The sequence below is a fragment of the Chlorocebus sabaeus genome, chromosome 26 (genome assembly GCF_047675955.1).
Source record: "Chlorocebus sabaeus isolate Y175 chromosome 26, mChlSab1.0.hap1, whole genome shotgun sequence".
NCBI lineage: Eukaryota > Metazoa > Chordata > Mammalia > Primates > Cercopithecidae > Chlorocebus > Chlorocebus sabaeus.
This window is the reverse complement of record NC_132929.1, coordinates 50,176,616-50,191,613: the sequence shown is the minus strand read 5'-3', so window position 1 is coordinate 50,191,613 and position 14,998 is coordinate 50,176,616. Positions and strand designations below refer to the sequence as shown.

The window sequence follows — 14,998 nt, the reverse complement described above, 5'->3', positions numbered from 1 at the left end:
CCACCGCACGCAGACATGAGGGCTAGGCTAAAACAGTAAGGTCAAGTTGTTTGGACAGAAAGGCTACAGGGTGCAGTCCGCCTCTTGTGTAGGAACTCCAGCCACACAGCCCTGCACTTTGGCTGTATGTAATGAAAAGGGAGTGATGAGTTAGGGAGAACTAGTGTGGGAGCTCTTTTTGAAGGAATGGAAAGGGAGTGGGGAAAGGATTTAGGATCTGTGGGATCAGCTAGGTTTATTTAGAACAGAATAGTGGGTTGTGGAGGGAGGTATTGAGGACAGAAGAGTGTATGGGTTTGGCACCATGAGGTGAATAGGCAAAACAATTTGGATGATAAGGCACAGATCCTGAACTAACCTGTAAGGTTTGTCCGGTTTTTGGACAGGTAAAATCGGGGCTTTGTAAGGAGAAATTATAGACTTTAAAAGGCCATGCTGTAACAGGCAAGTGATAACAGGCTTTAATCCTTTTAAAGTGTGCTGTGGGATGGGATATTGGTGGGTGTTGAGCCGGGTAAGGGTAATTAGGTTTTAATGGGATGGTAAGGGGTGCATGATCAGTCGCCAAGGGGGAAGTAGAGGTGTTCCATACCTGTGGATTAAGGTGGGGAGATACAAGGAAAGGATGTGAAGGAAGCTTTGAATTGGGAAAAAGGGTGGCAATGAGGTGTGACTGTAGCGCAGGAATAGTCAGGGAAGCAGATAAGTTAATTAAAATATCTCGACCTAATAAGGGAACGGGACAAGTGGGGATAACTTAAAAGGAGTGTATAAAAGAATATTGTCCAAGTTGGCACCCAGAGTTGGGGAGTTTTAAGAGGTTTAGAAGCCTGGCTGTCAATACCCTCAACAGTTATGCAGGCAAAGAAAACAGGCATTTGAAAAGATGGCAATGTGGAGTTGGTGGCCTCCATATTAATTAAGAAGGGGACAGACTTACCCTCCACTGTAAGTTACCTAAAGTGTCTGTGATTGTCCAGGAGGCTTCTGAGGCGATGGGGCAGCATCAGTCTTCAGCCGCTAAGCTGAGAAGATCTGGGAAGAAGTCAGTCAGAGAGCCTTGGGCCAGAGTTCCAGGGGCTCTGGGAGTGGCTGCTGGGCGAGTTGGACAGTCTGATTTCCAGTGGGGTCCTGCACAGATGGGACATGGCTTAGGAGGATTCCCAGGCTGCGGGGCATTCGTTGGCCCAGTGACCAGATTTCCAACACTTGAAGCAAGTTCCTGATGGAGAAGTTCCTGTAGGAATGCTTGACCACTGAAGCTTAGGCATGTGCGGCTTAGGCATTTTAAAGTTCTTGTGTGCTGGAGGTGCAGCTGGGGTTTTGTCTCACAGTGGAGGCAAGTAATTGTAACTTTTCTCTATTATTGTACACCTTAAAGGTGAGGTTAATTAAGTCCTGTTGTGGGGTTTGAGGGCCAGAATCTAATTTTTGGAGTTTTTTTCTTTTTTTTTTTTTTTTTGAGAAAGAGTCTCGCTCTGTCGCCCAGGCTGGAGTGCAGTGGCCGGATCTCAGCTCACTGCAAGCTCCGCCTCCCGGGTTCACGCCATTCTCCTGCCTCAGCCTCCCGAGTAGCTGGGACTACAGGCGCCCGCCACCTCGCCAGGCTAGTTTTTTGTATTTTTAGTAGAGACGGGGTTTCACCGTGTTAGCCAGGATGGTCTCGATCTCCTGACCTCATGATCCGCCCATCTGGGCCTCCCAAAGTGCTGGGATTACAGGTTTGAGCCACCGCGCCGGCCTCTTTTCTTTTTTTATGTCAGGAGCTGACTGGGTGATAAAATGCAAATTGAGAATAAGACGGCCTTCTGGTCTTTCTGGGTCTAGGGCTGTAAAGTGTAAAGTGGCCAAATGGACTACGAACTGGGCTGGGTTTTTCATATTTGATGAAAAAGAGCCTAAATGCTAACTGATTTGGGAGAGGTCGGATAAAGAAAAAGGAACATTAACCTTGACTATACCTTTAGCTCTAGCCACCCCTTTAAGAGGAAACTGTTGGGCAGGTGGGGGAGGGCTAGTCACGGAATGAAACTGTAAGCCGTATCAGGTGTGAGGAGGGGAGGTGATAAAGGGATTATAGGCTGGGGGAGCAGAACCTGAGGAAGAATTGGGACCTGGCTCAGCCTGGTGAGGAGCAGCCTGGGGAGGAGGATAAGGTCAGATAGGTTCATAAAAAAGGAAGATTGGAAAGACTCAGTAACACTTGGGGTTGGGACTGAGGGGACAGGCGGGAAGGAAAGAAGGAAGATTTGGGAGGAGTTGCATTGGGAACAGAGACTAGGGAGGGACCGATGCGTAAAAGAATGCCTGGACATCAGTCACCTCAGACCATTTGCCCATTTTATGACAAGAATTTTCTAGATCTTGTAGGATGGAGAAATCGAAAGTGCCATCTTCTGGCTATTTGGAACCATTGTTGTGTTTGTATTGGGGTTAAGCGGCATTGCAGAAGAAAATCAGGCATTTAGGTTTTAGGTCAGGTGTGAGTTGAAGAGGTTTTAAGTTTTTGAGAACACAGGCTAAGGGAGAAGAGGGAGGAATGGAAGGTGGAAGGTTACCCATAGTGAAGGAGGCAAGTCCAGATAAAAGAGAGGGTAGAGACATGGAGAGAAGGTGTGGGGGGTCCTTGCCCTCCTGGAAAGTGGAGCGAAAAGAGAGGGTAGAGGCACGGAGAGAAGGGGTTGGGGGGGTGCTTGTCCCCCAGGAAAGTATAGAATGGATGGGCAGTGCTTGCCCCCCAGGAAAATGGAGAGAAAAGAGAGGGTAGAGATATGGAGAGAAGGGGTGGGAGGTGCTTGCCCCCCAAAATAATGACACTTGCCACTAAGGGTGAAGGATCAAGGCAGGCATCCCCCTGGTGATCAGACACCTCTGAAATGTGGGTGAATAATCAGGCAGGCGTCCCCGCAGTGATTAAACACCAAAGGAAGACTGTCTTCCCGAGTCCATGACTGGTGCTGGAGTTTTGGGTTCATGAATAAAACGCGTCTCCTCTGTATCTACCAGAAAAGGAAAGGAACTGAAATTAAGAGAAGGGAGAGATTGAAAGATGGAGCCAAGATTGAAAGGAGAAAGAGGTTGAGGGATAGTGAGAGAGGTTGGAGAAGAGAGTAAAAAGAGGCCGCTTACCAAATTTAAAATTGGTGAGATGTTCCTTGGGCTGGTTGGTCTGAGGACCTGAGGTCTTAGGTGGATCTTTCTCATGGAGCAAAGAGCAGCAGGACAGGGGATTGGTCTCCTGAGGGAGGTCCCCTGATCCGAGTCATGACAACAAATTTCACGTGTGTCCATGTGAAGAGAACACCAAACAGGTTTTGTGTGAACAATAAAGCTTTTTAATCACTTGGGTGCAGGCAGGGTGAGTCCGAAAAGAGAGTCAGTGAAGGGATATAGGGGTGGGGCTGTTTTATAGGATTTGGGTAGGTAATGGAAAATTACAGTCAAAGGGGGTTGTTCTCTGGCGGGCAGGGGTGGGGGTCACAAGGTGCTCAGTGGGGAAGTTTTTGAGCTAGGATGAGCCAGGAGAAGGAATTTCACAAGATAATGTCATCAGTTAAGGCAGGGATTGCCCATTTTTACTTCTTTTGTGGTGGAAGGTCATCAGTTAAGGCAGGAACTGACCATTTTCACTTCTTTTGTGATTCTTCACTTGCTTCGGGCCATCTGGATGTGTATATGTGCAGGTCACAGGGGATATGATGGCTTAGCTTGAGCTCAGAGGCCTGACAGTCCCCATAACAAATCTTTTGCCCTCCTTTCCATCAAGTCAGTTTGCCATGAGACTTTCTCACTTTGGTTCCCAGACTGTCCCCTTAAGGAGTTAAAGCCTGTAAATAAATTAAAAGTAGGATTATCTGAGCTGGAACAAAATGTTTGGAGTAAGTTTGAAATATAAGAGTATGACAAGCCGGGTGCAGTGGCTCATGCAGAGCTCCTGAGGTCAGGAGCTCAAGACCAGCCTGACCAACATGGAAAAACCTTGTCTCTACTAAAAATAGAAAAAATTAGCCGGGCGTAGTGGCACAAACCTGTGATCCTAGTTACTTGGGAGGCTGAGGCAGGAGAATCACTTGAACCCAGGAGGCAAAGGTTGCGGTGAGCCAAGATTGCACTATTGCATTCCAGCCTGGGCAACAAGAGTGAAACTCCATCACACACACACACACACACACAAAAAAAAAGAAAGGAAGAAAAGAGTATGACAAACTTTTAGCAATATAGTTAGCTGTTTACCAGGGTATCACTCACAGTTCTTAGTTGTTAACAGCAGAATTCACTCTAGCTAACATGTAGTACAAAAAAAATGTATTAAGGGGACCATGTCCCTCACTAAATCTCTAGGAGGGTCAAAAATCAGGCTTGGATGCCAAGGTTTCAGGAATATCACTGAACTCACATCTCAGAGCTGCCCTGGAGGCCACCCACTGAATCCCACAGGGCTCAGGCACTGCAGCTGTCCCAGGGTGGAGGTCCCTTCCACCCCATATGTCAGACTGGGTTTCACATGGTGCCTGTTTCATCATGTTGCTACCTTCTCAACAAAGATTTCATGAGGGTGCATCTGATTGGTAGAGCTCAAGTCATCTGCCTGCATCCCAGTTGCAAGGTATGCTGGGAAAGAGAGTTTCTGGCTTTTTGCCTTGAGTTGAGGCATAGAGTCATTAGCCGGAGAATTTCCAAAAACTCTGGGAATTTGTGCCTGGACAACTTACCCCCGGATGCCCAGCTGTTTTGATAAAAGCCAGGACCACATTCATAGGCCTCATAAACAGAGAGAGTCCAATGGCCATCATCTGGGTCACCAGGATGACTGTTAGGTGTGGTGATGCTGCCACCCTTACTGGGATCCACTGAATCAACTGCTGCCCCTTCCTTGCCAGATGTCAGTAAGTGCAGAGCTTCTCAGGGCAGCTGGCTTCTAGTACCCGTCTCCTTGTTCTCTTCACTGTGTCAGGGTGGCCCATGCTCTGCCTGCAGTGACAATTTGCTCTCTCGGGAGTCAGGGACCTCCTTCTTCCCACAGAATCTGAGGAGGAGGAAATCTGCACCAAAGCTTATTTGGGGCTTTTTCCTACTCAATGAGTCTGTGTCCTTTCTCTAAGGGTCATTGTTTTTAATACTGGAGAAAGGATTACCTAGGCAAAAGATACAGAGCTTTTGTTTACACTTTTATTGAGGTAACTTATATTTAATAAAATGAAACAAATCACAAATGTATAGTTCAGTGAATTTTTACATATACAAACACTCAGCTTAAGAAAGAACATCTCCAGCACTCCAGAAAGTTCTGTTGTTGTACCCCCTTCCAGTCATTACCTGACAAGAGAAACACTTCTAACACCATAAATTAATTTTGTCAATTCTTGAACTTCATCAAAATGGAATCCAATAGTGTGTACTCTTTTGTGTCTGGTTTCTTTCATTCTAACATTAATAACTCACAGGATTTTAATTTTCTGGTTTGTCCTTTTCCTCAGCATTCTATAATGAACAAATACAACTGTAATTTAAAAAATAATAATGCAACACTTGCCATTTACATAATATTTTCAGAAAATATACAGTATTTTAAAATCAGGGAACTATAAAAAACAGTTTATAATCACATATATATATACAATCACATGCTGCATAATGACATTTTGGTCATGTGGTACCATAGATCATACTACTTTATTTTTACTGTACCATTTCTGTGTTTAACTATATTTAAACAAATACTTGTATTTGTGTTACAATTGCCCACAGTATTCAGTACAGTACATGCTGTACAGGTTTGTACTATGCCATGTAGCCTAGGTGTGTAGTAAGCTATACCATCCAGGTTTGTGTCAGTGAACTCTGGGTTGTTCATGCCTCAGTGAAATAGCCTAAGGAGGCCAGATGTGGTGGCTTACACCTGTAATCCCAGCATTTTGGGAGGCCGAGGCGGGTGGATCACCTAGGTCAGGAGTTCGAGACCAGCCTGATCAATATGATGAAACCCCATCTCTATGAAAAATACAAAAATTAGCTGGGCATGGTGGCTGTTAGGCAGGAATCTAGACCCAACATGGCGGCATTACCCGGTGTAGCAGGCCTTTTGTTAAAGACTCCCTTCACCCTTGTACACACCCGCAGACTTACATGCGTCAGAGTTCTGGCTGGGTAACCACACTCCCCCATGACCTGCATTCCACAAGTTCGTACACAGCAGTTTCGGTTGAGTTTCCAAAGACCCCTTCCTCATGACCCTTACTCAACTCCTGTCTTAGTAGTTTCAAGACGCCCCAGGCCCTGTTTGCACAACCAGCTTCCCTACCTCTTGGGCTATAAAAAACCCCTACCCTCCTCCCTCAGCGTGACTTCCTCAGCCCGCACCTTTGGACTGAGGAACCTCGCCCGCGAGTCCTAATAAAGGGTATTCTCACTGCCATTTGCCTTGTGTCTTCGTTCCCAGTTTGGCTCCAGCCTCAGTTTACCCTTACAGTGGTGTGTGCCTGTAATCCTAGCCACTCGGGAAGCTGAGACAGGAAAATCACTTGAACCCAGGAGGCAGAGGTTGCAGTGAGCTGAGATCACGCCACTGCACTCCAGCCTGGGCAACAAGAGTGAAACTCTCTCTCTCTCAAAAAACAAATAATAATAATAATAAAAGAGCCTAAGGTTGCATTTCTCAGAACGTATCCCTGTTGTTCAATGATGTATGTCTATACAGTGGGGCCATAACTAAGACATATGTTGCCCCAAGCTGGCAAGATGGCTCTGACCTTCTCTTGGGCCCCTCATTTCCCCCAAACATAGGTTGTCTGCATTCTTGACCAATGGCTGCCAGGGCATGGACTCCACTGCAGGGGCCAGCAGGAGGCCCAGCTCAGGCAAAGGCACAGGCAGATATTTCAGGAGTCTGCTAGGACTGGCACTGAGGACAGAGACAGAGGGGTCTCCCTGTCTGTCATGCACGTCTGTGTAAAGAGACCACCAAACAGGCTTTGTGTGAGCAACGTAGCTGTTTATTTCACCTGGGTGCAGGCGGGCTGAGTCTGAAAAGAGAGTCAGCGAAGGGAGATAAGGGTGGGCCATTTTATAGGATTTGGGTAGGTAAAGGAAAATTACAGTTAAAGTGGGGTTGTTCTCTGGCGGGCAGGAGTGGGGGTCACAAGGTGCTCAGTGGGGGAAATTTTTGAGCCAGGATGAGCCAGGAAAAGGAATTTCATAAGATAATATCATTGCTTAAGGCGAGGACCGGCCATTTTCAGTTCTTTTGTGGTGGAATGACATCAGTTAAGGTGAGGCAGGGCATTTGCACTTCTTTTGTGATTCTTCAGTTACTTCAGGCCATCTGGGCTTATACGTGCAAGTCACAGGGGATGCGACAGCTTGGCTTGGGCTCAGAGGCCTGACATTCCTGCCTTATGTTAATAAGAAAAATAAAACAAAATAGTGTGAAGTGTTGGGGTGGTGAAAATTTTTTGGGGGGTGATATGGAGAGAGAATGGGCGATATTTCTCAGGGCTGCTTCAAGCGGGATTAGGGGGCGGCATGGGAACCTAGAGTGGGAGAGATTAAGCTGAAGGAAGATTTTGCGGTAAGGGGTGATATTGTGGGGTCATTAGAAGAAACATTTGTAGTATTGAATGATTGGTGATGACCTGGATGCGGTTTTGTATGAATTGAAAAACTAAATGGAAGACACAAGGTAAGAGAAGGAGGAAAAACAGGCACTGAAGGACTAAGAATTGGGAAGACCTAGGACATCTAATTAGAGAGTGCTTAAGGAGGCTCAGCATAGCCTTGCCAGCAAAGATTATTTACTTACTTTAAGAGGGAGTTAAGTGTGGCGGTTTGGGATAGCACTAGGAGATATCAGCTGTGATGGCTTGGAGAAACAGTGTAAACCGGCAGTGTAAACATGAGCAGGGCATTTATGGGTAGTTGAGAATGGTGAATAGGGGTATGACTAGACAGAAGACCGTAGGGATGAAAGTTTTTTGGGGTGCAGTCCAAGTTGGTCTGGTGTCTGGAATGAGACTGGGACCTAATAAAAAGGAGTGTCCACACAGGAGCTCAAATGGGCTGGAACCTGTAGCATTCCGAGGACAGGCCTGAATTCTGAGAAGGGAAAGTGCTAAAAGTATTGTCTAGTCCTTTTTAAGCCGGTGACTGAGCTTGGTGTGTTTTTAAAAGACCATTAGTCCGTTCTACCTTTCCTGAAGATTGAGGATGGTAAGGGATATGAAGGTTTCACTGAATACCAAGAGCCTGAGAAACTGCTTGGGTGATTTGACTAGTAAAGGCTGGTCCGTTATCAGGCTGTATAGAGTTAGGAAGGCCAAACCGAGGAATTATGTCTGAAATGACCACGGTGGCCTTCTCAGACCCTGTGGGAAAGGCCTCTACCCATCCACTGAAAGTGTTTACCCAGACTAAGAGGTATTTTAGTTTTCTGACTCGGGGCATGTGAATACAGTCATTTGCCAGTCCTGGGCAGGGGCAAATCCTCGAGCTTGACGTGTAGGAAAGGGAGGGGGCCTGAACAATCCCTGAGGGGCAGTAGAATAGCAGATGGAACACTGAGAAGTGATCTCCTTGAGGATAGATTTCCATGATGGAAAGGAAATGAGAGGTTCCAAGAGGTGGATTAGCAGCTTGTAACCTACATGGAAGAGGTTATGAAATGACGACAAAATAGAATGGGCTTGTGAGGCTGGAAGGAGATATTTTCCTTGGTGTAAGAACCATTGGCCTTATGTGGGAAGAGACTGATAGGTAGAAGTTTCAGTGGGGGAGTAGGTGGGAGTGGCCTATGTGAAGGAGGCAAACTGCCATGAGGGATAGAATTTGGAACCTAGCTGCTTTTTTAGCTAACTTATCAGCATAAGCATTGTCCTGAGTGATGGTTGGGGGAAGAAAATAGATTCTGGAAGTTATGAGAACTGTGGAGAGTTGAGCATAGTTGGTGATTTTTAGGGCCTCTAACAGTATTAAAGCAGTGGCAGCCGTTGTGCGCAGACATGAGGGCTAGGCTAAAACAGTAAGGTCAAGTTGTTTGGTCAGAAAGGCTGCAGGACGCAGTCGTGGCTCTTGTGTAAGAATTCTGTCCGTACTAACCATGCCTAGGAAGGAAAGGAGTTGTTGTTTTGTAGAAGGGATTGGGGTTTGGGAGATTAGCCAGACACGATCAGCAGGGAGAGTAAGTGTGTATTTATGAGAATTATGCCGGGATAGGTAACAGATGAGGAAGAAATTTGGGCTTGACTGAAGTAATGGGGGCTGTCCATGAGGCCTTGCAGTAGTAGAGCCTAGGTAATTTGCTGAGCCTGATGGGTGTCAGGGTCAGTCTAAGTGAAAGCGAAGAGAGGCTGGGATGAAGGGAGTAAAGGAATAGTGACAAAAGTATGTCTGAGATCCAGAACAGAATACTGGGTTGTGGAGGGAGGTATTGAGGATAGGAGAGTATATGGGTTTGGTGCTACGGGGTGGATAGGCAAGACAATTTGGTTGATAAGGTACAGATCTTGAACTAACCTATAAGCCTTGTCTGGTTTTAGGACAGTAAAATGGGGGAATTGTAAGGGGAGTTTACAGGCTTTAAAAGGTGATGTAGCAGGTGAGTGATAACAGGCTTTAATCCTTTTAAAGCATGCTGCGGGATGGGATATTGGCGTTGAGTGGGGTAAGGGTTATTGGGTTTAATGAGATGGTAAGGGGTGACTGATCAGTCGCCAAGGAGAGGTATCCTATACTTGTGGGTTAAGGTGGGGGGACACGAGGGGAAGACACAAAGGAGGCTTTGAACTGGGGGAAAAGGCAGCAATGAGGTGTGGCTGTAGCCTAGGAATAGTCAGGGAAGCAGATAATTTAGTTAAAATGTCTTGGCCTAAGGGCTGGGCGCCGTGGCTCAAGCCTGTAATCTCAGCACTTTGGGAGGCCAAGATGGGCGGATCACGAGGTCAGGAGATTGAGACCATCCTGGCTAACTTGGTGAAACCCCGTCTCTACTAAAAAATACAAAAAATTAGCCGGGCGTGGTGGCGGGCACCTGTAGTCCCAGCTACTTGGGAGGCTGAGGCAGGAGAATGGCGTAAAACCGGGAGGTGGAGCTTGCGGTGAGCTGAGATCTGGTCACTCCAGCCTGGGTGACAGAGCGAGACTCCATCTCAAAAAAAAAAAAAAAAAAAAGTCTTGGCCTAATAAGGGAACTGGGCAGGTGAGGATAACTAAAAACGAATGCATAAAAGAATGTTGTCCAAATTGGCACCAGAATTGGGGAGTTTTAAGAGGTTTGGAAGCCTGGCCATCAATACCCACAACAGTTATGGAGGCAAGGGAAACAGGCTCTTGAAAAGAAGGTAATGTGGAGTGAGTAGGCTCCGTATTGATTAAGAAGAGGACAGACTTACCCTCCACCGTAAGAGTTACCCAAAGCATCTGTGATGGTCCAGGAGGCTTCCCAGGTGATGGGGCAGCGTCAGTCTTCAGCCGCTAATCCAAGAAGGATTGGAAACGAGTCAGTCAGAGAGCCTTGGGCCAGAGCTCTAGGGGCTCTGGGAGTGGCTGCCAGGCAAGTTGGACAGTCCAATTTCCAGTGGGGTCCCACACAGATGGGACACGGCTTAGGAGGAATCCCGGGCTTCGGGCATTCCTTGGCCCAGTGGCCAGATTTCCAGCACTTGTAGCAAGCTCCTGGGGGAGGAGGTTCTGGGGGAACCTCTGGCAGCTGCAGTTCAGGTGTTTGGAGTTGCGTGCTGGAAATGTGGCTGGGTTTTGTCTCACAGTGGAGGCAAGGAATTGCAACTCAGAAATAAGTTGCTACTTGGCTGCCTTTACTCTATTATTGTACACCTTGAAGGCGAGGTTAAGTCCTGTTGTGGGGTTTGAGGGCCGGAATTTAATTTTTGGAGTTTTATTTAATGTCAGGAGCAGAATGGGTAATAAAATAAAATGCATATTAAGAATAAGATGGTCGGCCGGGTGCGGTGGCTCAAACCTGTAATCCCAGCACTTTGGGAGGCCGAGATGGATGGATCACGAGGTCAGGAGATCGAGACCATCCTGGCTAACACGGTGAAACCCCGTCTCTACTAAAAAATACAAAAAACTAGCCGGGCGAGGTGGCGGGCGCCTGTAGTCCCAGCTACTTGGGAGGCTGAGGCAGGAGAATGGCGTGAACCCAGGAGGCGGAGCATGCAGTGACCTGAGATCCGGCCACTGCACTCCAGCCTGGGTGACAGAGCGAGACTCCGTCTCAAAAAAAAAAAAAAAAAAAAAAAGAATAAGATGGTCTTCTGACCTTTCAGGGTCTAGGGCTGAAAAGCGTCTCAGGGTTGCTGCTAAACAGGCCATGAACTGGGCTAAGTTTTTCATATTTGGTGAAAAAGAGCCTAAACGCTAACTGATTTGGGAGAGGTCGGATAAAGAAAAAGGAACATTAACCTTGACTATGCCTTTAGCTCTAGCCACTTTTTTAAGGGAAATTTCTGGACAGGTGGGGGAGGGCTACTCACAGAACGAAACTGTAAGCCAGACCGGGTGTGAGCGGGGGAGGTGATAAAAGGATTATAGGGTAGGGGAGCGGAGGCTGAGGAAAACTGGGACCTAGCTTGGCCTGGTGAGGAGGGAAGAGAGGTCAGATGGGTCTGTAGAAAAGGATGATTTTTAGAAAGACTCAACGATGCTTGGGGTTGGGACTGAGGGGACAGGCGGGAGGGAAAGAAGGAAGATTTGGGACGAGTTGCATTGGGAACAGAGACTAGGGAGGGACCGATGTGTAACAGAATGCCTGGATGTCAGGCACCTCAGACCATTTGCCCATTTTACAACAATTATTTAGGTCTTGTAGGATGGAAAAATCTAAAGTGCCATTTTCTGGCTATTTAGAGCCATTGTCAAGTTTGTATTGGGGTCAAGCGGTGTTGCAGAAAATAAGGCGTTTAGGTTTTAGGTCAGGTGTGAGTTGAAGAGGTGTTAAGTTCTTGAGAACACAGGTTAAGAGAGAAGAAGGAGGAATGGAGGGTGGCAGGTTGCCCACAGTGAGGGAGGCAAGCCCAGAGAAAAGAGAGAGTAGAGATACGGAGAGAAGGAGTTCGGGGGTTCTTGCCCTCCAGAAAAGTGGGAAAGGGGTCGGGGTGTGGAACTAAGGGATTGGGGGGCAAAAATAAGAGGTCAGGGCACAAAAATAAGAGGGGGTGCAAAAATAAGAGGTCAGGGTAGTTGCCCCTCCCCCAGAAAAGCAGAGAAGGGGTAGAAACAGAGAAGGGGTCGGGGTGCTTGCCCCTCCCTCAGAAAAGCAGAGAAGGGATAGAGACAAGGAGGGTAGGGGTTGGGGTGCTTGCCCCTCCCCCAGAAAAGCAGGACTTGCCGCTTAGGGTGAAGGACCAAGGCAGGCGACCCTGCAGCGTGGTCAGACACCATTGAAACGTGGGTGAGTAATCAGAGAGGCGTCCCTGCAACGATTAAACACCAAGGGAAGGCTGCCTTCCCCAGTCCGTGACCGGCGCCAGCGTTCTGGGTCCACGGATAAAATGTGTCTCCTTTGTCTCCACCAGAAAATGAAAGGAATTGAAATTAAGAGAAGGGAGAGATTGAAAGGTGGCGCCAAGATTGAAAGGAGAAAGAGGCCGAGGGATAGTGAGAGAGGTTGGAGAAGAGAGTAAAAAGAGGCCGCTTACCTGATTTAAAATTGATGAGATGTTCCTTGGGCTGGCTGGTCTGAGGACCAGAGGTCATAGGTGGATCTTTCTCACGGAGCAAAGAGCAGGAGGACAGGGGATTGATCTGCCAAGGGAGGTCCCCTGATCCAAGTCATGGCACCAAAATGTCATGTGCGTCCATGTGAAGAGACCACCAAACAGGCTTTGTGTGAGCAACATGGCTGTTTATTTCACCTGGGTGCAGGCCGGCTGAGTCCGAAAAGACAGTCAGCAAAGGCAGATAAGGGTGGGGCCGTTTTATAGGATTTGGGTAGGTAAAGGAAAATTACAGTCAAAGGGGGTTGTTCTCTGGCGGGCAGGAGTGGGGGTCACAAGGTGCTCAGTGGGGGAAATTTTTGAGCCAGGATGAGCCAGGAAAAGGAATTTCACAAGATAATATCATTGCTTAAGGCAAGGACCGGCCATTTTTACTTCTTTTGTGGTGGAATGGCATCAGTTAAGGCGAGGCAGGGCATTTGCACTTCTTTTGTGATTCTTCAGTTACTTCAGGCCATCTGGGTGTATACGTGCAAGTCACAGGGGATGCGATGGCTTGGCTTGGGCTCAGAGGCCTGACACTGTTATTTGGAGAATCTCACGCTGCAGAAATTCCAGACTGAACCTTCATATCGAGTAGGGGAGGAGCTGTCTGTGGGTTAGAGCCTGCAGGAAGAGGAAGGACGTGAATGTTTTATCAGCTTCTGGCATGGCCTTGAGATGGTAGTTATAATCTTGGCCCTGGTGGCCCAGAGCTACAGTCATCCTGGCAGTCCCCACTGGAGTGGAGCAGGTACAGTCATAGCTGTGGGGACAGCATGCTGGCCAAGGGTCTTCCCCCACGCTCAGTCTTGGTCAAAGGCTGCCAGACCTTTCTGAGTGCCCCCAGGGAGAGGCTGGGGCATCTCAGGGTGCCTACCAGTGAGGGAGCTGGCATCTCTACTCGCAGTCCTCGCCCCTTCAATGAGATCCCCTCTCCTGGTGACAATGGCTGGCTAAACCTGTACCATTTCTGGAGGGAGACAGGCACACACAAAGTCCACCTTCACCATGTTCAGAATTTCCAGAAGTATGGCCCGATTTACAGGTAAGTCTGGCAGAGGGTGGGAGCTGAAGGAACAGGGAGGAGGAGGGGCCCGGGCAGCCCTGCTGTGCTCCCCACTCCCCAAACAGGCTGTTCTCTGGTTCCAAACTCCTGTGGAACTTTTTCTTTTTTTTTTTTGGTAATAAATACAGAAATATATCGGCGATATTTAAAAATTCAACATTTGAATCTGTGAATGTCTTAAGTACTCTAAAACAGGCATCTATTTTTGAAATAATTGGTGGCAAGACTGTCAACCATCTGTAAGGAAGCTCTTTAATGGGTCTAAACCCCAGGTCTGGCCGGGCATGGTGGCTCACACCCATAATCCCAGCACTTTGGGAGGCCAAGGTGGGCGGATCACTTGAGATCAAGAGTTTGAGACCATCCTGGCCAACATGGTGAAACCCTGTCTCTACTAAAAATACAAAAATTAGCTGGGTGTGTGGCAGGTGCCTGTAATCCCAGCTACTCGGGAGGCTGAAGCAGGAGAATGGCTTGAACCCAGGAGGCAGAGGTTGCAGTGAGCCCAGATCCCGCCATTGCAATCCAGCCTGGGTGACAGAGTGAGATTCTTTCTTAAACAAAACAAAACAACCTCCTCCGTCTGAGGAGGGGCGCCTGGTGAGGCTGAGTTTTGAACTCCTGGCCCTAGCTGTCAGCCCAGCCAGCGAGTTTTAAAAATTGGGGGAGGGCCGGGTGCGGTGGCTCACGCTTGTAATCCCAGCACTTTGGGAGGCTGAGGCAGGCGGATCACTTGAGCACAGGAGTTCGAGAGCAGCCTGGCCAACATGGTGAAACTCTGTCTCTACTATAAAAATAAATAAATAAATAGATAAATAATAAAAATAAAAAAATTTAGCTGGGCATGGTGGCGGGGGTCTGTAATCCCTGCTACGGGGGAGGCTGAGGCAGGACAATTGCTCGAACCCAGGAGGTGGAGGTTGCAGTGAGCCGAGATCATGTCACTGCACTCCAGCCCTGGGCAACAAAAGCGAAACTCCGTCTCAAAATAAATAAATAAATAAATAAAAATAAATAAGGGGGAGGGAAATTTGAAGTTCAGAGCAGAATGAAAAGGTCTCAGCGTGGTCAAGTTTGGTGCTAGCGACAGCCCCAGCATTCCTCCCAGCGCACGACGCCGCCCGGGCCGCGCTATTCCGAAACTGGGTCCGCCCTCGCGTCCTCCCGGGCCCGCTCCTGCGCTCTTCGCTGGCCGCTCACCTCCGCCTCACCCCGACGCAGC

General features: G+C 48.0%; 1 protein-coding gene and 1 long non-coding RNA gene across 2 annotated transcripts in view; one reads left to right on the top strand and one right to left on the bottom strand.

Moving 5' to 3' along the window:
* Positions 1 to 4,907: 4,907 nt before the first annotated feature.
* Positions 4,908 to 14,998, bottom strand: part of LOC140710488 (uncharacterized) — a 28,191-nt gene continuing 18,100 nt past the window's right edge. The window contains exons 2-3 of the long non-coding RNA XR_012091542.1: positions 12,651 to 13,334; positions 4,908 to 10,464 (exon numbers count right to left, since the gene is read on the bottom strand). This is a non-coding gene — a long non-coding RNA (uncharacterized lncRNA). The remainder of the gene's footprint in view (positions 10,465 to 12,650; positions 13,335 to 14,998) is intronic.
* The window catches only part of CYP11A1 (cytochrome P450 family 11 subfamily A member 1), a 30,070-nt gene continuing 28,488 nt past the window's right edge, over positions 13,417 to 14,998 (top strand). The window contains exon 1 of the mRNA XM_008015896.3: positions 13,417 to 13,755. Within this exon, the coding sequence (XP_008014087.2) occupies positions 13,487 to 13,755 (269 nt within the window). The 5' untranslated portion in view covers positions 13,417 to 13,486. The remainder of the gene's footprint in view (positions 13,756 to 14,998) is intronic.